A 25,000-nucleotide genomic window follows, 5' to 3' on the forward strand; every position below is an offset into this window, starting at 1 on the left:
TCCAATCCCATTAACAGTACCGGGAATGTCTTGGCTTATCGACACTACAGTCTTTAATCATTTAGCCCAGGGGCCGGGTCTCGGTACCCAACCCTAGGCAAGAGCGATTGCTCGTGCCCTGTTCCTATGTGCCCCACCCCCAACAGACAAAATTCGAGTCGGAACAACAACAACATCTCTGACAAAAGTTGCACAATGCAGATGAAGGGCCTTTAAATACAGCCGTTGTTTCTCCACACATCACGGCATTAGGAGGCTCATTTCATCAGGGTGATGCACGGTTTGGAGACTCCAGGAGCAAGCAGTTTGTCAGCAGCACTTTAGAGCAAGATCCCGAATGTTTGCACTTGGACAACAAGGGACCAATGTCTGTGCCGCTGAAGTACTTGCAGAAGTACGCGCTCACCGAATCGCTGTGCGACGTCGTAGCCATCGAGGACGTTTTCTGCAGGGCGGCTACTTCCGAGTCACCCACACTGAGACCCATACGGTCACTAACATTATCAACACTGACCTGGATGAAACAGCAACAGCGACTACACCAGATCATGCCGAAAAAATAGGTTGTTTATTCGCGTTTTCTAAGGATTACCTCATTGCACAAAAAGTATTACATGTCGGACAATGTTTGAACACATTGATGTATTTGGGGATTTTGTTGTTTTGTCCAACCGTTTTGGCCAACTGTTCAACAAAACACTTAGTTTTGTCATGCTTTTCCCTTCATTTTGACTTCTCTTAACCCCTTTACCATAACTCCCCTTACTAATTTGGTCCCCGATAAGTAAGTGGTAGTAGCTGAGAGCGCATTGGGACAGACTCATTTGGTTGAATGTCATCTTGAATTGTAGTTTGTAGTTAGAACATTAACCTCAATTACTCATTACTCAGCTACAGCCTTGCAATCAGTCTTGAACATCATTCAACACAGACGTCACACGCTGCCTGCATCTATATTTATTATAATTATAATAATTATTATTATAATTATAATCATAATAATGATTATTATTATTATTATTATTATTACTTCTATTAACAATTATATTTTCTTTAAAATATGACAGTCTGGCCCTCAACCTGAAATGGGTTGGGTTTATAGTGCACTACACAATAAAAGTCCCCCTTTATTTGCTAATAAATGTTCTATTTCAAATTTAAATTATTCTTTGCTGTTGTTCTCGACCCCGCTGTTTCTTAATTGAGTCCTCCTTTTTTTTATTAATTTTTTTTAATCTAGAAACCGTTTACCCTCTTTCTGAAGCAGTGAGTGGAACGTGTTCTCATTTCATAACTTCCTTCAGAGCCTCAGAGCCCTGGAGCTGGGCTTGTTGGAGAAATCAATGCCTGCTTCTGGCATTTTTCTCCCCTGCTCCTGTTTCCTCGTTGGCTTGAACTTTTAAATGTCACTCTCTCATGGCCTTTCGCAATATTATTGAAACCCAGATTATTATCATTGTGAAGAAGTTCAACTCGCCCACTGCCAGCACACAGGTGGTGAATTACTCTGTGTGTGTGTGTGTGTGTGTGTGTGTGCTCACTGAGTGGTGAATAATTCTGTGTGTGTTTTCAACCAAGCATGGATGGTAACAAATTACATTTACTCCGTTCCTTGTACATCAGTAATCCTTTGAAGAAGTTGTACTTTCACTTACTGCCCGTCTGCGCCTAACTGTCTGTCCATCTGTCTTACTGACTGTCCATCTGTCTTACTGACTGTCCATCTGTCTTACTGTCTGTCCATCTGTCTTACTGACTGTCCAGCTGTCGGTTTGTCTTACTGGTAACTATTATTGAAGCAACAGACTCTCTTTCTCTTACTGAAGCGATTTGTAGAGCATTAAAAATACGAGTATAGGTAGGGTAAAGTATCAGTACGGTTTGAAAAAAGACAGAGTAAGGTTTCAGTAAAGTACAAGTATGTCTTGAGTAAAGTACGAGTATCTTTTTAGTAAAGCAGGCATATAGTTTGAGTAAAGTACGAGTATCATTTTAGTAAAGTTAAAGTATAATTTGAGTAAAGTACAAGTATCATTCGAATAGAGTTAAAGTATTTTCTGAGTAAAGTTTGAGTATAATTCGAGTAAAGTACAAGTATCATTTGAGTAGAGTTTTGGTATTGTCTGAGTAAAGTTTGAGTATCATTTGAGTAAAGTACAAGTATCATTTGATTAAATTGTGTGTCATTTGCGTAAAGTACGAGTACCATTTGAGTAAAGTACAAGTATCAATTGAGTGAAGTTTGAGTATCGTTTGAATAAAGTACAAGTAGCAATTGAGTAAAGTTTTATTGTCATTTCAGTAAAGTTTGAGTATCGTTTGAGTAAAGTTTGAGTAAGATTTAAGTGAAGTTTGAATATTGTTTCAGTTAAATTTGAGTATTGTTTGAATAAAGTACGAGTATCATTTCAGTAAAGTACAAGTATCATTTGAGTAACGTAGGAATATTGTTTGAGTAAAATACAAGTAAATACAAGTAAAGTAGGAATATTGCTTGAGTTAAATCCAAGTATCATTTGAGTAAAGTATAAGTACATTCTGAGTAACGTATGAGTACTTCACCCATCCCTGGTTCCAACCACGCTGTGCTTGAACCACCTTCCTCTCTTTCACCGTTGCACCCTTGTCTTTACTTCTCCATCCTCCAGTGCTCATCCCCCTCTCCTCCTCTCCACCTCTGTCACGTCCATCCGCCAGTGTTTCTAACCCTCCTCCCCTTCTGCTCCCTCTCTCTCTCTCTCTCTCTCTCTCTCCTTCTCTCCCTCTCTCTCTCTCTCTCATTTCACTGTAGTTCCTCTCTCTCCTCCTCTCGGCACAGCAGGGTGTAAACATCCATCGCTAGCAAGGCATCGGCGATTACAGCGCGGTGTTCTCTCTCTCTCTCGCTCTTCCGCTCCATCTCTCAGCTTGACATCATCTCTCATTCTCTACACCGTCCCTTTCTCTCTTTCTCTAGCCCCTTTTGTGATCAACCCACACTCCACTCGCTGCCTTTCTTCTTTTTCCTCACGACATCATTTTCGCCCTTTGCAACGCACACGCACACACACACACACACACACACACACACACACACACACACACACACACACACACACACACACACACACACACACGTCCGCACGAGCGGAGCAGCTCTGCAGCGCGACCGGAGCATGTGTTTTTAATGTAGATCGATAAAATTTACTCTGTTTCCTAATTGAATGGAATCGAAAGAGCCCTCAGCGTAACGGGGAGACCTTCTCAGCCCCAACCCCAACCCCCCCGGTCGGTGAACATTTTGTGTGCTGTGTCCGTTCCATTGGAGGATGCTCCAGTCCTCAACGTATGCTTTGATGGTTTCTAGCCTCTGATGTGAGTCGCTTTGGACAAAAGTGTCTCTTAAATGAATAAATGCGAATGTAATGGAAAGGAATGTCCGTTTCGTATGAAGTGCCAGCTCAAAAAATGACCAATTATGGGATTTTTTTTTTTCTATCTTTTTTGATTGAGATTTTCTTTTTGGTGGAAAGACAGACCCTATTTACATGTCATAGGCATGTACATTGACATAGAACAGAGCTTCTCAACCTTTTTCATATTAAGGACTCTACATTTGATAGGGAGGAACCTGGAACCTCTCGAAAGACCACCTGGGGGTCCCCGGACCACACGTTGGGAACCCCGGTTATGCACTATCAGAACACCCAGACTTTGGAAAATCTTCCGTTCCCTTGACCTTACCTTTAAAGGAAGGTTTGGTAAGAAGGATTTCTTTTCATTCATGGACTTTTTTTCATGACCCACTTGCAAGGTTTTTTTTTGTCAAGCTGTGTTCCTTTCTTTTTTCCTTTTCTTCTTTTTCTTTTACCTTATTTGCTAAAGCCGCCGTCGTTCACTCTTTGCAGCTCGCTCCGGAGAGCAGAGGCGCTGGAGGGGAAGGGTCTCCATCACTTCGGGTGTCGGGGCGCACTTTAAAAATAAATCTTCGTGAACCGTTCTCTTCAAAGTCTCTATTGCGACGTCAATGAAAGAAAATCCGATTTTCTCCTTCAAAACCCGACAATTTTCCATTTCTTGTGTCGGCCGAATAAAGACACAGGAGGGGGAAGCGGGGACGTTTTTTTTAACGTCTGATTTATTTGGCAAAAAGCTTAACACAGCTTAACAGGTCATGCCCTAAAACAACTGTCTAAAAATGCAAAGAAATAAAATAAAATCTTTATCATGTAAATGGGTCTGTTGAAAAAATAAGTGAAGCGCCGTCTGCAGTTGTTTCTGGTGTGAGGTTTCGTCCTCGTTTCGCAAAGCGTTTCTGTCTGAATTTGTGTGAAACTGGGTCACTCCCCGTGCTCTTGAACTCTGATCCATGACTAATGGATGTGACACACAAGTGGGAGTGTGTGATGCTTTTCTGCTGCTGTGAAAAAGGCTGTGTATATGTGTGTGTGTGTGTGTGTGTGTGTGTGTGTGTGTGTGTGTGTGTGTGTGTGTGTGTTGAACCAAAAAAGGACATTATATTAGATTTAATTTCAACGGGCTTCGTACCGAAAAAGCGGCGTAACAAACAATAAACGTCTTAAGGCTTTTTACAGAATTCAGTTCTCACTGAAGTCACAGTAGGATAAGTTGCCGTGTTATTCTTTTTATTCAAAACAATAAAGCACCCTCCATTACGCCCTTTCTCTCTCTCTCTCCCTCTCTCTCTCTCTCTGTCTCCCCCTCTCTCTCTCTCGCTCTCTCTCACTCACACTCACACATACACACACACACTCATTCAGGTATATGTTTTTTATGGGGTGTGTGTGGGTGTGTGTGTGTGTGTGTGCGTGTGTGTGTGTGTGTGTGTGTGTGTGTGTGTGTGTGTGTGTGTGTGTGTGTGTGTGTGTGTGTGTGTATGCGTGTGTGTGAGAGAGAGAGAGTTACAGGCCAGGGGTCGAGTGCCACTGCTAGAAACAGTGAGTCACTAGGACAACACACACACACACACACACACACACACACACACACACACACACACACACACACACACACACACACACACACACACACACACACACACACACACACACACACACATAATAAGTCATTTTCTACTTACCTCTTTGAAAGTCTGAAAGCCTTGAGTGAAACTTAAAACAGCAGAATATTCCTTTCAAAGATGGATGTGTTACACACCTTCGCTGTTGATATCCCAGCACAGAAACCTCCCTCCTTGATGTATTGAGGCTATATTGGAGAGGATTTATTGAGGCTCATAACCCAAATCTATAACGGCAGCAATGGTCGCTATAGCCACTGACCCTCCTGTGAAATAGCCTGTGGAGTTGGAGGACCCGAAAAATTATTTTCTACAGAGAGATTGATATCAGCCCCAAAAACTCACATCGGACTCATAAAAGGGAGAAAGGAAGCCGTATGGGCTGGAAAGGTTCTCAGTCCAGAGTGCTTGATTACAGTCAGGATCTCTTTGCTGGAAGAGGTCCTTCTACTCTAACTAGGTTGGTTTGCACCTTGAATCGTTTCACTTTTCTGGTGAATTGCAAAAAATTGCAAAGTGCTGCCTCCATCTACCATCACTTACTAATAATTTACATTACATTTAGCAGACGCTTTTATCCAAAGCGACTTAGAATTATTCAAACACCGACGGACGCAGCATCAGGGGCAATTAGGGGTTAAGTGTCTTGCTCAAGGACACTACAGCATGCTAGCAGGAGGAGCCCGGGATCGAACCAGCAACCTTTAGATGACTAGATGACCAGCTCTACCTCCTGAGCTACCATCCCCACACACATAATAATATGTGTGTATGTGTGTGTGTGTGTGTGTGCGTGCGTGCGTGCGTGCGGGTGTGTGTGTTCTCATATTTCTCCATCTATGTCCATTCATTTTGGCAACACTAACTCTCCTCTCTCTGTCTCGCTTTGTGTCCACAGATATTCCGAAGAGCCGATAAAGATGGTGAGTCATCAACTGCTTTGTATAAAAAATTAAAACACACCTGAAAATCTCTGACGGGTATTCAAAAAAAAATAAAAAATAAAAAATCCCATATTTGATGCAGTTTTTAGCTCGCACTTTATAGGAAACAGACATTCATTTAATAATGATAATAATTTAATAACATCCTTGAGAAATTCCAGTCTGGTCTGAGAGCTCTACACAGTACATAAACCGCCGTCCTCAAAGCAACATATCCTTTTAGCAGCTGCCACGGGGGAAGTGCAATCTTAACTCTTTTCGATCTAAGTGCAGCCATTGACACTGTAGATCACGCCGCTTTAATTGACCGTCTTCACACCTGGCTTGGCATCAAGGACACTGCACTTACCTGGTGTACCTGTGGTGTACCGCAAGGTTCTATTCTGGGTCCGATTTTATTTTCAATCTCTGTTCTTCCCTTTGGCCAAATTATCCAAAGACACAATGTCTCCTTTCATTGCTACGCAGACGACACACAGATACACCTTCCTCTGAGAGCTGGTGACTCAAACAGCCTGGCTGCTGTTGTAGATTGTCTCAATGATATCAACCAGATGGCGCAGAATTTTCTTTTTTAAAGATCTGCTTTTACTGTATGTGTGTGTCGCCCCCTTTTTATTTCTATTTGTTATTATCATATTGTAATTATTAATTTATTTTTATTGTTGCATTATCCGCTTTTTCAATTTAATGAATGAATTCCTGTTTATTAATGTTCCTTTGACTTTTGAATCCATCATCTGAGCGCTCTGCTTTTATTTCTTCTGTCAAAGCACTTTGTAAACTGTGTTTTTAAAGGTGCCGTATAAATAAGGGTGAGAAAGTCTCCATGTTAAGCACAGGGCTTTTTTTTTTGTTTGTTTTGGGTTTTTTTTAGAACCACCACCAACCCCCCCCTTTGGAGAGCTATTTATCATGTTTGGGTCTATAATCAACTGAACTGCGCGGACACCCCGCCCGAACCGCCCGCCCTACAGGCGAGCCGGCGGGACCCCCCTGCCCTGGCTAACATCCAGCATTTTTGTGCAAATAATTCCTATTAAACTCAAAGGATATAGGAAAAACACCTAAAAGTTATAGGGAATAGTGATAAAGTGGTCAAAACTGGCATTGAACCACATATGGCATCAAACCTCAGGACCATGGACAGCTCCGCAGGCCATGGCCTTGTGTGCAGCGGCTGGAACTTTGTAGAGTAAAATATATTAAATCAACTTTCATCATTTATACATTATAATATTAAGATTCGGTCAGGATTTCTTAAATAAAAATATAGATTATATAGATATATATTTATATTTATTTAAATTATAGATTTCCTCATACTATTTGAATGTTTTATAGTCACTGCACAAGTAAAACCCGGGTTTCCCACCCGTTACATGGAGACCCCTTTGCATGATGCACGTCTCTGTGTAACTTGGGTTACTTTGCCACATGGATCGTTGCGATCAGATGCAAAACAAGCGCAGATTGCAATCAGCAGAAAAACTTTACGGGTGTGTTTGCGCCCGCATATCATTAGCGTAATATCTTTTGTGAATCGGATGCTAATAAGGGGCAGATAGCGGGCGCAATTGATGCACAATTCATGGTGTTATTAGCGTCCGGAATCCATTCTTTGTGAATTCGCCTCTCAATGTATTTGCGTGTCGTATGTGCTCCTCTGTAGGCTGTTACCATTGAACCATGAATGCGCTGATCGGGAACAGTCAAGAAGTAAAAAGCATCCGTGCTGAATTTGATAAAACAGTGTAGCTAGTGGTGGTCAGTAAACTGTCAATATACAGTATATTGTATATCAATGTGGAGCAAAGACAAGGATGAGCCCAGACGCCAGAAAGAAAACGTAGCCGTTTCAAATGGAATTCTGAGACATGTAGAGTAATCCCCCCAACACAGACGATGTTATGGATTTCCACTTTAAGAACGTTGTTATTTCAGTTTTCACTTTTACTGGAACGCAGTCCAGGGATCAGATTAGATTTGATTCGATTCAACTAATAGTCATTGCACAGAGGCACCAGAGGCAACAAAATTTTGCATTTACCCATCCTAGTGGGCTGCCATACAGCGGCGCCCGGGGAGCAGTTAAGGGGTTAGGTGTCTTGCTCAAGGACACATCAGCACGCTACCGGGAGTAACCGGCAATCTTCTGATTCCTCGACGACCTGCTCTACCTCCTGAGCCACTGCCCCCATGATGATATCGCTCATGGAGTATTGTCTCCAAAACTCAACAAAACCATCCTGCCCATCCGGAGACGGAGTGAAGTGCATCAGTGAACTCAATTGGCTGTGGGGACATCTGTCACAAGAGATTCTCAAAGGCCTCTGTGGAGTCCCTTACGGACTCAAAAGATGGAAGACGTCTCTGTCTGGGATCTTGGTCCGGGCCCAGGCTTTAATTTTAGCCTTTAGTCTTGGGATTGAAGGGGCGTTTTGGGTTGGGGGGGGGGGGGGGGGGGGGCTGCCCGGTTGGCGGGGACCAGGGGGCTGTTTGAGCAGAGAACCGTTTGTTTATTCCCTCCGGCGTTGCGTGTTGTGCCGCCATCTCTCGCTCAAATTTCCTCCTCTCCTCTCTTATCTCTACTTTCTTCTAAGCCTCCTTGTTTCTTTTGCGCTCTCTCTCTCTCTCCTTCATTCTAAATATATCTGTTCCAGCACAAACCGTTTACCCCCCTCCCTCTCTCTCCCCCTCTCCTCTCTCGCCTGCTGTCATCTTCTCTGTCTTTGACAGAAAAGAATGAAACTAATGCGCAAACAGCTTAAAAAGTGTTGCTTTCAAACCCACCAGATGGCTAGTTGCTCTTCCAGTGTGTGTGTGTGCGTGTGTGTGTGTGTGTGTGTGTGTGTGTGTGTGTGTGTGTGTGTGTGTGTGTGTGTGTGGGTTGTGCGTGGTGTGTGTTTATGTTACTTTGCCGTCCTATCTAGCTGTGATTATTAGTATATGGGACCCGGATATGTGTCATGTTTGCGTGTAGATGTGAGTAGACAGACAGACAGACAGACAGACAGACAGACAGACGGACAGATAGATGGATAGATAGATAGATAGATAGATAGATAGATAGATAGATAGATAGATAGATAGATAGATAGATAGATAGATAGATAGATAGATAGATAGATAGATAGATAGATAGATAGATAGATAGATAGATAGATAGATAGATAGATAGATAGATAGATAGGTACACTTCAACTACTGTTAGTCTATTAATTGAGGGAGAGGGTGGGAGGAGGGGGAGAGTGGCGAGAGAGAGGTGGAGAGCTGGTGGTACAAGGGAGCTAAAAGGAGAGATGGTGGTTGGTGGAAAGAAAGATGGAGGAAGTGAGAGACGGTGCAGGGAGAGAGGGAAGAGAATGGGGGGGTAGAGGAAGTAGAAGAGAGCTTTTGTGGTGTAAGGGATTTCAAGATTTTTATTTTATTTGTCACATACATATACATACTTCCATACATATATGCAGTGAAATGTAATAAAAGGAGAGATGGAGGGAGGTAGAAAGATAGTAAGAGGGAAAGAGGAGGGGGAGGGATTGGAGGGAGAGAGAGGGGGAGGGAGGGGAGAGACAGAAGACTGATTGTTGTTGTATTGAAATGCAGTTATTAATTTGATATGCAGAGTGCGGGAACAAGAGAGAGGGAGAGGCAGAGAGCGAGCGCAGGAGGGCAGGGGGAACTATTTTTATCTCCCTTTCGTCCCGGGGAAGGCTGGGGGTCCGTCCTAATGACGGAGGTGAGGGTGGGGTGGGCTGGCATGGAGCGGAGAGAATTATTAACAAGTATATAAAAGGGGAGGCAGGAGGGAGAGAGAGCGAGAGAGAGAGAGAAAGGGGAGGGAAGGGGAGGGGGTTTAATAGAGAGGAAAAAATGGCAAGTTAAGGAGAGAAAGCAGCGAGAGAGAGAGAGGGAGAGAGAGAGAGAGAAAGGGGAGGGAAGGGGAGGGGGTTTAATAGAGAGGAAAAAAGGGCAAGTTAAGGAGAGCAAGCAGCGACAGCGAGAGAGAGAGAGGGAGACAGAGAGAGAGAGAGTGGGGAGAAGAAGAATACTGTGTGTATTTGACAAGCGAACAGTAATGGAGGTTTAATTGGCTCAGTTCTGTCTTTACAATTAGGACTCAGTTCCCCGGGCTGGTCCGTCCTGCCCTGCCAGCACGCCACGCAGTGGGTGTGTGTGTGTGTGTGTGTGTGTGTGTGTGTGTTCTGGCCTTAATGCGTTGCTCTCTCGGTAAATCTGTGTATTATTTGTGTGTTATACTGTTGAACCGGAGGCCAGAAAGCCTCTCTTGAACGTCGCATCATTTGACACCTCAGGGCACTAAAAGTTTGGAGATCAGCGTCGGGGCGGAACAATATGAGATTCTTGGGCCGAGAAAACCATAATTATCTGCTTCTTTTTGGGTGATAACAGCATATATTATACTACTTTCTGCATTTGGTGTCCGGTTTATGCATCACTGAAGCTAGGAAATGCTGGGATGTAGGTGTTGCAGAGATCCCTTGATAGTTCAATGTGTATTGATGACACACTGGCCCTTGGAGGTAGCCACAAAAGTGCCGATTGACCCTTAAGATGGTCATTTACAACCATCCAAAGGGTTGTAAGGGGGTAATGAGCGAGAAGAAAGGTGAAGGAAGAAGAGGAAACGTGAGGCGAGAGGAACAAGGAGAGAAGAGGAGAGGGTGAACGTCGCATGGAGAGCAGCAGTTAAGGAGAATCTTGGGGAACGGTGTTTAAATCGGATGAGGTGAAAGGAATGGGGCGGATCGAAAACGGGGGAAGAATAAAGAAAGAGGAGATGGGGAGCGGTGCGGGCGGCGGTCCAAAGCACAAATGCAAAAAAAACGAGCTGGAAAACGTCCTGATTCCTTCCTTGAAGGGCGATATGAGGAGGCGAAGATGCGCGTTGGTTTTTTGTGACAGCCTCGCCGCGCTCCTCCGTCTTGACAGTCGGCCCCGTCTCATTCGCTGTCTGACGTCCGTCTGGTTTGGCGGCGTAACCATGACTCCTCTGTGGCTTTTCCGGCTGGCGGCAGCTCACCAGCCATCTGCTAATTATCACCGTTTTGTTTGACGCTGGGACAGAAAGCAGATGGATTTAAGTGGGGGTTTGTTTATGGAGAGCACCAGCGCTGCTGTGGCGCTGCCAGTATTACAGCGTCGTGGGTAATAGGAAAATGGTCGGGCGCGCCCGGCGCTGGCGGCGGGGAGCGACAACAGGGCTTCCGTCATGACTTAATCTCAGGTGTGAGGGGTTTGCGGCGGTGTTGTTGGCTGTGTTTTTCCCATTTTCAGGGCTTTTCATTTTGAACAGGCATTCTATAAACAGACTCTCCAGCTTCCCATCTTCTGTCTCGGCTTCATTGTGTCCTGCCAAACGCGCTGCTCATCGAGGCTCAGAAGGAAATGGAGGGTCTCCTTCGATATGTTGCCTCTTGAAGAGACAAACAGTATGAAAACAGCGTCACGTCGTTCAGATGAGGACCCATAATAGTTTGTGTTTGGTGTACAGTGTCCGCCTTGTTTGGGGATTGGGGAACACTCCAGTTTCCCATTCTCTGTCTGAAGACGTTCCCAAATATGCCAGCCGTCGTTGCTCAGGCAAAAATGAAGACTGTCTAAAGATCCAATGACTCAACGATTCCAAAGATCTATTTGTCACATACATATTGCACTGTAGCTGTTCTTACATGTAGTGAAACTGTTTTTTTGACAAACTCCAAACTCCAGTGGCGACGATGTGATCGATATGTTGCACTTTCAAGAGACAAACAGTCAGAAAACAGCAGAACATCATCCAGAGGAAGGCCTATAAAAGCCAACCTATAGACTTACTGACCTATTCCGAGGAGCTGGGCGGAGTGTCCGACGAGGTCCTCATTGGTCTTTTGTGCAGACGTTGGAATATGGGTCCAAAAGGAAACAGGGCTTCCAAAACATTCCCAATTCCAACTTCCTTCCAAAGTCTTGGAAGGTGACTTAAGGAGCTCATTCTTGGCCCCAGCAACACAGGCAATTGCTGGTTCGATTTCTTTGCCGTGAACGTCACAGTCCCAAGTCCATTTCAGATGGGCAAGCAGGGTCACCGGCTTGTTGTCAATATTTATTGTGTGCTTATGCCACACAGTGTGTTGACTCCATTATGGTTTTAAGCTCCAGGCGAGGTGTAAACTGCTTTGCTTAACCACCCAAAAATGTTTACCCTGATGACTTTTTATTCAATCTGCATCACATGGGGAGGAGTGCAGAGGAAGAGGGTGGAGGAGGAGAGGAGGAGAAAGGAGAGGAGAGGGTGAGATGTCAAAATAGAGCAGAGGAGAGACGTGCGTGGAGAGGGAACAGATCATGGAATGAGACAGGAGGGAACAGCAGCCGATGAATGAACAAGGGAGACGTTAATGAGGGGCGGAGGACAGGAAAGGAAAGGGTCATAATTAAAAATATATATTTATAATCAAAACAATAAAAAGTCGGGAGACGAAGAGAGGGGATGGACAGGAAAAGAAAGTCCTTAAGGAGAAGAGGAGTCGCAATTGAAGGAAAGGAGAGGTGAAACAGAGAAGAGTGATTTACCCCAGTGCAGAGAGAGAGGGAAAGAGATGGGTTCATGGTTTATTCATGGGCGGAGGAGGTCGACGGAACCCGCTGATTCACTGGAGTTTTTGGCCTTAAAGAGAAGCCACGCTTCATTTCTCCACACGCTCCTGTTCGCCAACATCTCAATCCTGACGCTGATTCTGATGAAGCCGAGTCTCTCCAAGTGAAATATCTTTTGGTATAAAGTTAACAGTTTCCCAGTCTTTTCGGCACTCTCTTCCCAGTCGCGCTAACTCGGGCTGCACGATTTGTCGTCTCAGCATCGTCTTCGCGATATTCCCGTGCACAACAGTCACATGGCAGGACGTGCAAGGTCTAGTAAGGCAAATTAACTAAAACACGTCACGCTACAACTTTTTTGTTGCTTGATAGAAAAGGAAAACTTGTACCGTTCTCATTTTTCATGACTAATCTACAGGAGAGGTCTGTCTGATGTAACATCATTTACTCCGATTTAAGGTTTCTAGGTAGGGTTGCTTGAGTATCAAGAACCGGTTCCAAATTTCCACGTGCATTTCGATTCTGCTTTTCTCGGTTCCTGACTTTTGCAGATTTCAGCCGCGCTCCCGACTTGACAAAATGTTGTACTAGTCCATGAAGCGGCGGGTTCTGCCATGTTTGCGTGCAGATAACGTAACGCAGTTACGTAATTACGTAAGTTACGGCGTAATGACGCCGCGAAGCAGTTCCACCGCTGATTTGCGACATAGCGATAGAAACGGTATCGGGTGCGCACACACTTCTGTTTACATCCTGGACCATGGCTGACTGCAGCAAACGCTCTAGAGTTTGTAATTATTCTTTAACAAATATTTTTCCATTTTATATTTAAATACTTTCGGTTTGTATTTGTTTTTGTTGATCATTCTTTATAAGAAGGAGTGATATTTCTTTTTCATAAATTAAGGGAAAAGCAAACCTTCCTGTCACAGTGACAGTTTACTCATTATAGCCTGAATGTGCCAAGAAGATATTATCATTTTTATTTACAATGCAATTGTTTTGCACCATCCAAAAATATGTTACCATGTCAGTTTTTTCCAATATCGTGCACTCATCCCAACCACTCATCCTAGTCCGCCAGCCGTCCAGCAAGTCGTACTGTATATCGATATAAACTGGGACGTTTATCCGCTTGCTGTATCCGCATCTTGTTTTGCAAGTTTTCTTTGAGTGTCAGAAAGACGAGCACTTCCAAACAAACCAGATGGCCTTGGTTCTGAACGTGTACCCCCTCTTGTGAGATTCTTGAGACAGTTAACCCCTTGACATAATGAAAACGATGCACACTTTGCTGACCACATTTTAAGCCTAACCACTTTTACCATTGTCCAACAATACAATACCCCCCACACGTAACCTCTTGAGCCAGGCTTCCGACCCCCCATGTGCGTCCATAATTATTGTTGATCAGAATAATATATAGTCCAGCAAATTTTACTGGGAATAAGGTGTTAGCCTTAACCAGCATTCTCAGAAGATAAGATGTCGTTCATTGCCACTCATTAGGAATCACTTGATGACCCATGCACAATTTCTCTCGCTTACCCACCTGAAGCTCTGTTGAGTACCACCATTGGAGAACCAATGAACCAGACGGTAACTCGGCGAGCACCGGTCACGCAGTCAGCCAGCAAAGTCAGTCGTTGAGTCGGTCGGGAAGTTGGTTGTTCTCCCTGTTAAGTCAGCATGCGAGGCACCGGGGCAATTATTTGAACAGAGCCAGCCACTCAGGAAGTGAGCCTGATGGAGCAGTCAGTCAGAATGGTGTCATGTGTATCTAATTATCTGCAGTCTTTAATCACTGAGACACAGTCGCTAACAAGCTCCTAGTTTGTGGAGGGAAGTGGGGCGGGGGTAGAATGCAGATGAAATGAGCTTAGTAGGAGAACAGAAAAGACAGGATAGGAGGAAAGGTGAATAGGATGGACAAACTCCTTGGTTTTGCATGTTCCTCTTTCAGTCATCTTTCTTTGTGTTGGTTTCGCTGCACGTTGCGTCCTCAATAAGTTTGTACCTCGTGTAGGCGTATGTTGGCTGCAGGACTGCAGCAGGGCGTCTGGGATGAGGAAAGAGGAGGTGATGTTTAATTAACACTCATTATGGGATCAGAGCTCTGCACCAATATTCAGACTGGCTGCCTGGAGGGACTAGCAAACACCTACCACAGTGTTACTGTGCTATTCATCTCCTTTGGAGAAACCGTTGATAAAGAGATTTTCCCAGAAAATTGTTGATGGACAAAGTCTCGGACTTGGCTCATGCTCCCAAAGACTTGGTCTTGACTCGGTCACTTCGCCAGTCGAGTCACCACACCTCGAGTGCGAGCCGAGTCTGAGTCACCAATGTTGAGTCGAGTCCCCGTTCCCGGAGTCAGAGTTGTGTCTCGAGTCCCGGGACAACGGCATCAAGGTTGGCTCTGAGGGAGTTGTTACCGATTTTACTGATACACCCCAGGAACCACAGCAAACATTTCAGGAATTTCAGAGCTGATCGCTCGCGCCCGAGTTCACCAAGATAACAGACCTGACGTCACGGCAACATGGTGGCGCGCACCCTTAACGGTGAACAAAGTTTCCTTTTGTAAAATGATTTATATTAATGCGTATAACGTCGTTACAAACTACTCTGTAGATCTGAGGTGATGTTAACATGGTGACTACCGACAGGAATTACAGTTTTCCAAGTTACTGTTGAACGCAGAATCGTCTCCTGCTGTCTCTCGGTCAGATACAAACTTGGAGCACTTTCTAATCCACCTGAACCAAAGAGGGCGAGCAGCAGCCTTTACCAACGATGGCACTGATGGAAATGGTGGAATAGATAATGAGTGAAACCAGCTGTTTCAACCAAAAAGGTGCAAAATACAGAGCGCAAACACGGATGCCCTCAATCTAAAGAAATGCCCCATCATGTCCACATATAATATATTTTTTTAAAGTAGCCCCTACTCAATAAAATATGATATATTTGACATCAGATCTACTTGATTTGTCCACTTGAGAGGGCAGAACAGAGCACCCGCAGCTTGTGAGAAGTGCCGATGCTCAAGAAAACATCACGGTAGGCCGAAGAGAAAAAAATATAGAAGGGCCTGTGCTGTGTACAGGTGAGTACACTGAGCCCCCTTTGCGCACTGGTTGATGTATAAGTACAAGTCTAAGTCCTCGTGGAGTCACACTCTTGAAAATCAGGGCTCGAGGCCGTGTCCTGGACCGAGCGATCTTGACCTCAGCCGGAATCGTGCGTTCAAAATGTTCTTTTCCTTTGGGAATGATTGGTTTACACGCTCTAATCAGAGTGTGGAAACAGTGAACCAGCTCCGGCAGAGCTGGACACAGTGCAGCACGGAGGATAGATCCACAAGATAGAAGCAATGTCATGATCACCACCGCGGGCCACCACACCGCACGTGCCATGGGATTAAGGTGTGTTTGTTTGGGGTGTGAAGATAAAAAGGAAGGAAAGGAGGGATTCTATATACAGCCCCCCCCCCTACCAGACGAGGAGGAACAGAGTTGGAGACCGGAGGGGATTCAGGTTCCCCTTTGTTCCGCACCTCGGTTCCGTGGATTTGGATCAAAGGCTAGGCGTTAAGACGGCCTTTTGAAGACATTCTCCTCGCCCGACACTTTCGGCCCCCCCGCCAGATCCAGATCAATACACGCTCTCTCTCTTTCAAATTCACTCACAAGCACCTTTTGCCTCAAATTCAAAAAGCTGCACATTTTTTGAGGGGGAGGTATTATATAAAACATATATATATCATTCTTGCCTCACTCAGACGTCACGTGGTTTCACCCGTGACATTTCACACACGTGAAAATACGTGTGTTTTGGAAGAAGTGACATGTGATGACTTTGGAGTCGCTGGTGCTACGCCTGGATTTCACTGAATCCTGTGACTTTCTTTTTCTTTTGCAAGGCTGAATCTTGGCAGAACAATTTAATCTCCCTTCCAAATGATGACAAAAATGAAAAGCGGCAGGAAATGGATTCCTCGTACGTCTTTCGGGGCGGTTTAAGTGTTTTAATCGTTTGGATCGGTTGGGGGGGTTATAATCACAACCCTTAATGATCTCTTTTAAAGACAGATGTGTGTTTGTTGGAAACGTCGATGGCGGCCACAGGGTTTTGGCCGCCACCTCCTAATCAACCAACCCTTGTTTTTCCTCCTTTTTTTCCGGCTCCCGTTCATTTTTTTTTTTCTCACCCAATCAGCTCCCTTCTCTCTCCACCCCTCCCTTTCCTCTCGCCACGGAACTTTGTCTCCGTCCGTCACTCTCTCCGTCTTCCTCATGCTTTACTCTTCCCATTACTGCGCTCTACCCTCTGTTCCTGGCAGTGCAAGCTTGAACCTGCAGGGCGTGTGTGTGTGAATGTGTGTGTGTGTGTGTGTGTGTGTGTGTGTGTGTGTGTGTGTGTGTGTGCGTGCGTGTGTGTGTGCGTGTGTGTGTGCGCGTGTGCATGCGCGTGTGTGTGTGTGTGTGTTATGAGGGGGGGGCGACTCTGGCAGACCTGCATTTGGCATCATGAGCTGAAACGAAGCTGCTTTTCAAATCCCCTTTTGGGATGAGTGGGCATTTAGCACAGCAAGCTCATCCTCTCTCTCTCTCGCTGTCTCTCTCTCGCTGTCTCTCTCTCGCGCTCTCTCTCCATTTCTCTTTCTCTCTGTCATCAGTCTTTTATCTTACTCTCCATGACCCCCCCTGTGGCGGGCCATCCTTTATCCGCGGTCCCCTTATCCGTTTGATTTATCCCTCTTCCCCTCCCGATACCCTCACCCTTTCTTGCTGTGGCTATTCTCACCTTCCTCATCATCCCCTCTTCATCCTCCTTTTCCCTCTCCCCTTCGCAAAGCAGCTTGAGCTTTTGTTTGAAGAGAACTGAGCGGATGGAGGAAGGAGAAAAAAAAGGTCCTCACAGGAAAGTGAGATGTGAAAGAGATTCAGGGGAGGTCTTTTGATGAGACACAACAGCAGAGCAGAAAGAAAAAATGAACAATGGACACACTGATCCCCTTTTTGTCACGCAGCGGTACAGGCTTCATGCTGCGATGCGGGCGCCATGTTTTTGACAAAGTTGGAGCGGAAACACATTACGACTTTGAGTCAACGAGTGCATTCAGTTGATATAGCGATCAGTCTTTCAGCTCCACCATGCATATTGTTCAGATTTTGTACCGCTACATTTTTTTCCTGTCATATATCGTTACACCCCTGCCGTGGATATCATTTTTTTTTCACAACTCATTAAGTGAAACTGGAAACCAGCTTCTTGAATGAGGTGGTATAAAAAAAAGTTAGCTTCAGTTGGAGTCAGTACAGGTACAAGTATTATAATCTTTCCATTTGATAGTAAAGGTTTGGTTATGTCCATTACTTAAACCGAGACATCTTGGTTTTACTTATTTTCAATGCAGTTTTAGTCTCTGTGTTCAGACAAAATGCTTATTAATATTCACATTTAGTGAGTTTCATCCTTCTTAGTTTAAGTCATATTTCACAGTCTATCTTGTAGCCATCTCGTATAACGCTTAGATTTATTTTTAAATTATCTTTATTTATTTTGCATCGTTTGAGGTTGGCGTCTGGCTTCTACTGCTCATCACTCACGGGTGTACGGTAAACAATAGCACTTGAAATATTGGAGTGATGAGCTTCAATCCTCTCACTAGAAAGAAGAGTAGGTGCAGGGGAGCAGGAGAGAGCCACGCAGTAAGCAAGCAGGCTGCAAAGCAGGTAGGGCAGTAGGCACTGTCTGCTTAAATAGGCCGGCCCATAAGGGAGTGGAGGTAGCGTGGCGCCGTCAAGTTGTCTGACAGAAGAGGAGCATAAGCATAACACATATACATTGAATGGCTGCTTCTTAACAGTGGCAGCTCAAAAAAAGTATCAAATCTGGGTTTTTTAAAGAAAAGAATCCCAAGGATTACCACAAAAAAAAGTTATCTTGAGTATGGAGCGCACACACTACCTGGCAATGATTTCTGATGCGCTGAGCCTCATGTCTGATTTATGTTACATCTTTCATGGAAAGAATAAAGCTAATAATTAATTTACCTCGCACCTGATGAGATGCCTCTCAAGCGCAGCACAGCCGTCAAGTTGTCTGACAGAACTAACACCCCGAGCGACGCATCATATCATAAGTCCTTTTCCTTCACTGCACTTTCCTCTACTCAGGCCCAGGGACTCCCTGCTTTAAAAACACGTAAAAAAAACCCAAGTCAAATCAGCAGCTTTCATCTGGGATCAAATAACAAATTCAACAATATGCAGAACAAAGAGATGGGCTTGTTATTGGCAGCAAATGTGCCTGTATTTACAGTATTTCAAATTTAATTGTAATGCTCTGATCAATGTTGGAAAAAAAACATTTGGGCAATTCGAGCGTCCGTTAATCCAAATGCAAATTTTTATTCTCAAAGATCCGCGTTCTTCTCATCTTGTCTCATCTTGCTCTGGGGATAAAACGTCGTTGATTAATATTTTTCATCGAGGAAATGAACTCTGCTTACCAAGTAAAAGGGTGGGAGAAAAGAACAACACACAATTTGTATGATTAATCAATTTTATTTTCTTTCTTAAGCAATTACCGACATCGCCCCATCTCTTTTTTCCTTTGCTCACTTGTCAAAAAGCACTTTTTGGGGCCAACTGGTTATTTGCATCAGGGAAAATGCTAAAGCAAAAGGCCAAGGAAATCACAGGTTCAAACAAGTCATCAAGCTGCCGAGCAGAGCCCTTTAATCAGTCCCAACCGTTTCTCCTCTCCAGCGCCAGAGGTGTGAGAGGCAATCATCGATTCACTGATGTGACCTTTTGGCTCAACGCCTTTTTTACGCGAGTAGGCACACACGCGCGCGCACACGCACACACAAAGACACAAGCACAATTGTATAAAAAGCCTGACCTTCTTGGTAATCTAACAAACAAACAGTAATGAGATCAGAGCTCTGTTGTGTCCTTGACAGATTACACTCTCCAAACACAACTGGTATGTGTCTGTGTGTGTGTGTGTGTGTGTGTGTGTGTTTGTGTGCGTGCATGCGTGTGTGTGTGTGTTTTTGTGTGCATGCGTGCGCGTGTGTGTGTGTGTGTGTGTGTGTGCGTGTGTGTGTGTGTGTGTGTGAAGGAAAGTTAGTGACCGGCGGAAGAAGGAGCATCAATCTGCTGAATAGAAAAGAATACTCCGATTCCAAAATCAACTGACTGACTTTATGTTTGTAAAAAAAATAAAAAATAAAAAACGCACACACTACAGTAAAAGGATTTGTTTTTAGACTCTTATATTGTTTGATTCAGTTGGTAACTAATGCGAGAAAGGACTTCCTAATTATTCTTTTGCTGGAGTGGCTCCAGACTCCTGAATCATTTCAGACATTTTTTATACTACTAAGGGATCATTTGTGAGTTTTGCATCATTATCTGAAATGCATAAACTTACAAAAGGGTACTTGACCTATTATACTTGTATTTATACTTATATACTGTATATACTTATTATTACTTATTATCAAGACTCATACTCATCGAGCAGCCGACAGTAAAGCATTTTTGCAGAATAAGGAAGAAACTGTGCCATAACAGGCCATAATGACAAGAAAACACAAAAACGTCTTCGTTTTGTGATTCAAATTCCACAGCAAATGTAAATGGGTTTTTATGCAACATCACATACAACAAACATATACCCATATACCCATATACAGACATATATAGTATATATACAGTAAGTCTCCCCCACTCATTCCCACACAAATTCTAACCATTATTTCAGGCGTCGTCATGGGTGTTTTTTCCTCAGAAAAGCTCGTCCACGATGTAAAATGCTTGAATTGTTTTAGCCCAAGCTCTATTTTTTGTTTTGTTCCCATGAGCATTTGAAAAAAAACAACTTTGCGCACGGGATCGTAAACACTCCCGTCGGGCGTCTGGAGTCAAGAGAAGTCAGAAAGAGATGAGCTTTCACGGTCATTGTTCATTTAATACATCGGGGGTTTTTTTGTTTCCTAGTTGTTGTTGTTTTTTTGTTTTTTTTACAACTCCAACCCATTTACAAAAGCTGCTCCAGCCACTTTTCTGTAGATTTTATTCTTCCCAGCAATTAGCCACGCACCAGTTCATCGCAAACCGCGCGGCTCGCAAAGTGTCAGCGGCTTCCTCGCCAACAGCGTCTGGAGCACGGCAACACGGGGAGCCCACCGCTGCTCCGCCGCTCGACAAGAGAGCGGCGGAGCAGCGGTTGCCATGGCGAAGCCGGCGACAGTTGGCGTTGACGTAGCTGATAAGGCGAGGCGCGCCCCGCTCGCTGTTTGTTCTTCCATGTACGCCGCTCCATCCTGGTGGATAATTTGGCAGCGGTGGCAGCTAAATTCCTGACTTTTTCTCCTCTAATGAGCAACAGTTGGGGAGCTGTCGCTCAGGAGAGAGAGAGAGAGAGAGCGCACGTGTGTGTGTGCGTGTGTGTGTGTGTCTGTGTGTGTGTGTGTGTGTGTGTGTGTGTGTGTGTGTGTGTCGTGAGTGTTAAATGTGTGTGTGTGGGTGTGTGTGTGTGTGGGTGTGTGTGAGAATTATTGCAGCAGGGTCTGTTATTATGAAGCTGGAATCTACAGGGGCCCTTAACACATGACATTTAGCCTAATTAACACAAATGTCTCTGCGTGTGTGCGGGTGTGTGCTGTACTCAAAAGAAGGAAAAAGAAGATTTCATTTGAAGTAAATCTTTAACAGGGGAAATTAGAAAGATGTTATTAGTCATTTATTCACAACTCGTAGTCGGAGATTTAATTCCCAGTTGAGTTCAGTAGTCGATTATATATTCATAAGATATCAGTATGACCAGCTAAAATTAAAAATATTAATATTATATCATATTATAATATTTCTGCAAACTTTAAATGAGCCATTGTAAAAGACAAAACTTTAACCCTCACATTGACTTTTCGAGATATTGGTTTCCGACTGCCCAAAATAAAAGTCTAATTTTATATATATTCACAATTTTATCCATATATACATAGTTACGTTTAATTTCTGACTCACAATTGTGGTGTCTTGTCCATTTGGCATCTTGGTCCCTAAAAAAACCCCGCGCTTACGCCGTCATCACGCAGACACGCCCAATTTAAACTCATCATGGTTACCATCTCATGATGCCATATCCAAATTGATTTCAAACTTCAACATTCAATGATGTGAGAGTAAGGGGAGGTGAGAGGGCTCGTGGCAGAATGACAAGAAGGGTCAGGGCCAGTAGATACGCACACACACACACACACACACACACGCACGCGCACACACACACACACACACACACACACAGAAAGCTGTGACTGCGGCACTAACAGAGGAGGACAGGGTGGTTGTACTGTGACAGTACTGTCTTATTGAAGGGGGCCACCCAACCATCCATTTTCATGGTCCAAACTCAGGCTGTGTGATAGCCTGGGCTGTGATGCACTGGATTTGCTGTTAGTACATGTCCTTATTTGGAGTTCCACCTTTCCTGGCACTTGTCTTTCGTGACCCTGAAGCGAGAGCTTGCCGACTCTTTCCCAGTTTTTGCGCCCCGGTGAGTCTGAGAACGCTTCATATGCAACTTGATATCTAGCGTTTCGTATCGCCACGAGCAACTTGTGGAATCTTTTCATGTTCATCGGAAACGAATGAAATATACGTCCCTTTAACTTTGCCTGGTGGTAATTACTGCAAAAAGGACCGAACACCAGCTTTAGCCATCAAGAAATTTCTGCCCACCACTCTGACTGAAGTTTTACAGGCCACTGTTTCTTTAAGAACCACTGCTCCCATGCTCCCAACATAGATTATGTTATTGGATACCAGGGAAATATTGTTCAAATATCCCCACACTTGACAATGTGCTGTATGTAATTCCAACCCTGTTGGAATAAGCCAGTCAGCTCCATGGGGACTTGATAGTTTGATCCTCCGTGGACATTGTGTTTGTGTATGTTTCTGTGCTGGAGAGATTCTACATCTTCATCCACTCCACCGCCTCGCCGCTCCCCCCTGGCACACCCAAAACACTTGTCAAAGACTGCATTTACTCCTGAAGGTGGGTCTTAGAGGGATTAAAGAAGCTTTATCTCCAGCTTCTGTCGAGGCCAAAGGAAGACGCGCTGCTGCATCTCTCCATCGACGTGGAGACGATGTCAGCGGATCTCTAAGCCGGATGGGGGAGCGAGCATCTTCTCCCCCGGTTTATGCTCCCCAGCAAGCCATCGCAGACACTCCATTGCTGTGTTATCCTTAATGCCAAAACTGCCTGTCTGGTGCTTTGAGACTTAAAGGCTGCCCAAGTGGCTCTACCATCACACACGCTGAGGGCTTTCTGTGTGTGAGATGGTGTGTGTGTGTGTGTGTGTGTGTGTGTGTATATGTGTGTGTGTGTGTGTGTGTGTGTGTGTGTGGGTGTGTGTGTGTGTGTCTGTGTGTGTGTGTGTGTGTGTGTGTGTGACTACTGGCCCTGACCCTTGTTATCATTCTGCCACGAGCCCTCTCATCTTCCCTTACTCTGGCATCAGCACCGATCAACCACTCAAAGGGGGGAGAAAAGAAGACATCTAGTCCTCTATCTCCCCCTGTGTTCCTCCACTTAAATGCCTCACGGAGAGAGAGACACAGAGAGAGAGACACAGAGAGAGACGTAGCGAGAGAGTAGCGGGGGGAGGGTGGATACGTTGGTGGTGATAGGGGGGTGGTCGTTATAATTGAAACACTTTTATCCCCCCTGGAAATAAAAGGGTGGGATTTGATTAGTTCTGGTGAGCGAGAGAGTGGGCGGGAGAGATGAAGGAGACGACAAAGAAAGGCAGGGATGTAGGGGGGAGGTGCTGGTATTAGAGGTAGTGAAGGACTATCGCAAAAGCCTGTCCCAAAGCTCATAGTGGATCCAACTTCCAACCCTTCCGCAACTTTCACAACTATACAGGCCGTTCTCTGTCGCTCCAGGGGCAATGGCGGGCATGGTCCAGAAAGTGGAAGGGAAATATTGACGAATATTCTCTTTCAACACTCCTCTCCCTCGTCCTCATTTTCTTTCGTATCTCCGACATTTGCGACAAGTCCATTCATCGTTGAGCAGGCGTGAGCGCTTGTTTCACCACACTGTGATGACAGCTCATAACTAGGTGGTGTACAGGTCACTGCACTCCACATCCATTACTCCAGCCCATGACCTTTACTCGTTGGCAAGAGTGTCACTTATAGGGGATATTCAAGTGGAAATCCATCATTTGATTTATAGTGATTACACTATAAGTCCCAGAATGCCATTCGAAACTGTATTTTTCTCAACATCCATCCGAGTTACCATCTTCGACGGTCAAATTACTCGATATTACTCAAATTACTTTGACCACAACTCTACGCTGCTTTATTAAATTCCCTGCTCCTGCCATTCACTTCTTGCGCATGCGCCGTCTTTGCATTCTTGCCAGGAAAGGCGGTGGACCCAGCCACCAACAATGGAAACAGCATATAGAGGAGCATGTACATTGAATGGCTGTGGCTTCTTATAAGGTGGCAGCTAAAAATAAGTATCAAATCTGGTATCAAATAATCTCACGGATTACCACAAAAAAATTCAACTGGAATTAGTTGTACGGACGTTGCTTTGAATGGGGAGCCTTCAAAGAGCCTTGAAACAAGATCAACGACTCGATGACTCCCTCAATCCGTTGATATCCTGAGAGATAGAATTCATGGGGGGTAAGAGAGTGACGGAGAAAGAGTCCCCATTACGCACGGTGCTTGTTTCGTTCCATAAGGAAATGGAGTCAAATAAAATAACCTCCATAAAAACACAATGTTCCACCGCACCGATCGTGCCTGGGTTGGTACCTTCGTAGCACAGGCACCCCGTCGCCGACGCGCTTTAGGCACCGTCGGAGACATACCGGCGACGTCCTTGTGGCTCAACCTGATAAGGTGGCAAAACACCTTCAGCGACCCGGGTTCCAATCCAGCCTGTGATGATCACTCACTGATCTTTTATCCTGTGCACAATTTTGGCACCCCCCTCGAGATGGCGCCTGAGGCGGCCGCCCATGTCGCCTAAAGGACGCAATAATGAAACACGATCCCATTGATTCCATACAAGCACAACAGAATGCACTCCACGATTTATGGCGAGATGAGAGCGCCCGGGTTTTGCTCACGTGTGGAGCGAAAAAGACAGGAGAGCTGAAAGTTGCACCTGCTGGAGCACCATTTGGTTTCTGGTGTTGAAAGGTTCTCTCTGTTGTGTGTTTGCTTTTCAAGAATTTACTGAGATGAAGGGTATGGAAATCCAAACCGATACGTTGAAATCAACTAAATAAGAAAGGACGGCGGCGCTGACAAGCGAGGCACGTTAATGGGAACATGCACCCCTGACCTCAATTAGCTGCCCTGACATTCTCATCACCCGC

The 25,000-nt window shown here is 44.8% G+C and overlaps 1 protein-coding gene across 1 annotated transcript in view; it reads left to right on the forward strand.

The window, feature by feature from the left end:
• necab2 (N-terminal EF-hand calcium binding protein 2) overlaps positions 1-25,000 on the forward strand; it is a gene marked incomplete at both ends in the record, with an annotated part of 99,600 nt that overhangs the window by 3,199 nt on the left and 71,401 nt on the right. Inside the window, one exon of the mRNA XM_080003137.1 lies at positions 5,919-5,943. Coding sequence (XP_079859263.1) covers positions 5,919-5,943 — 25 coding nt within the window. The remainder of the gene's footprint in view (positions 1-5,918; positions 5,944-25,000) is intronic.

Source organism: Zeus faber (assembly GCF_960531495.2).
Source record: "Zeus faber genome assembly, chromosome: 6".
Lineage (NCBI taxonomy): Eukaryota > Metazoa > Chordata > Actinopteri > Zeiformes > Zeidae > Zeus > Zeus faber.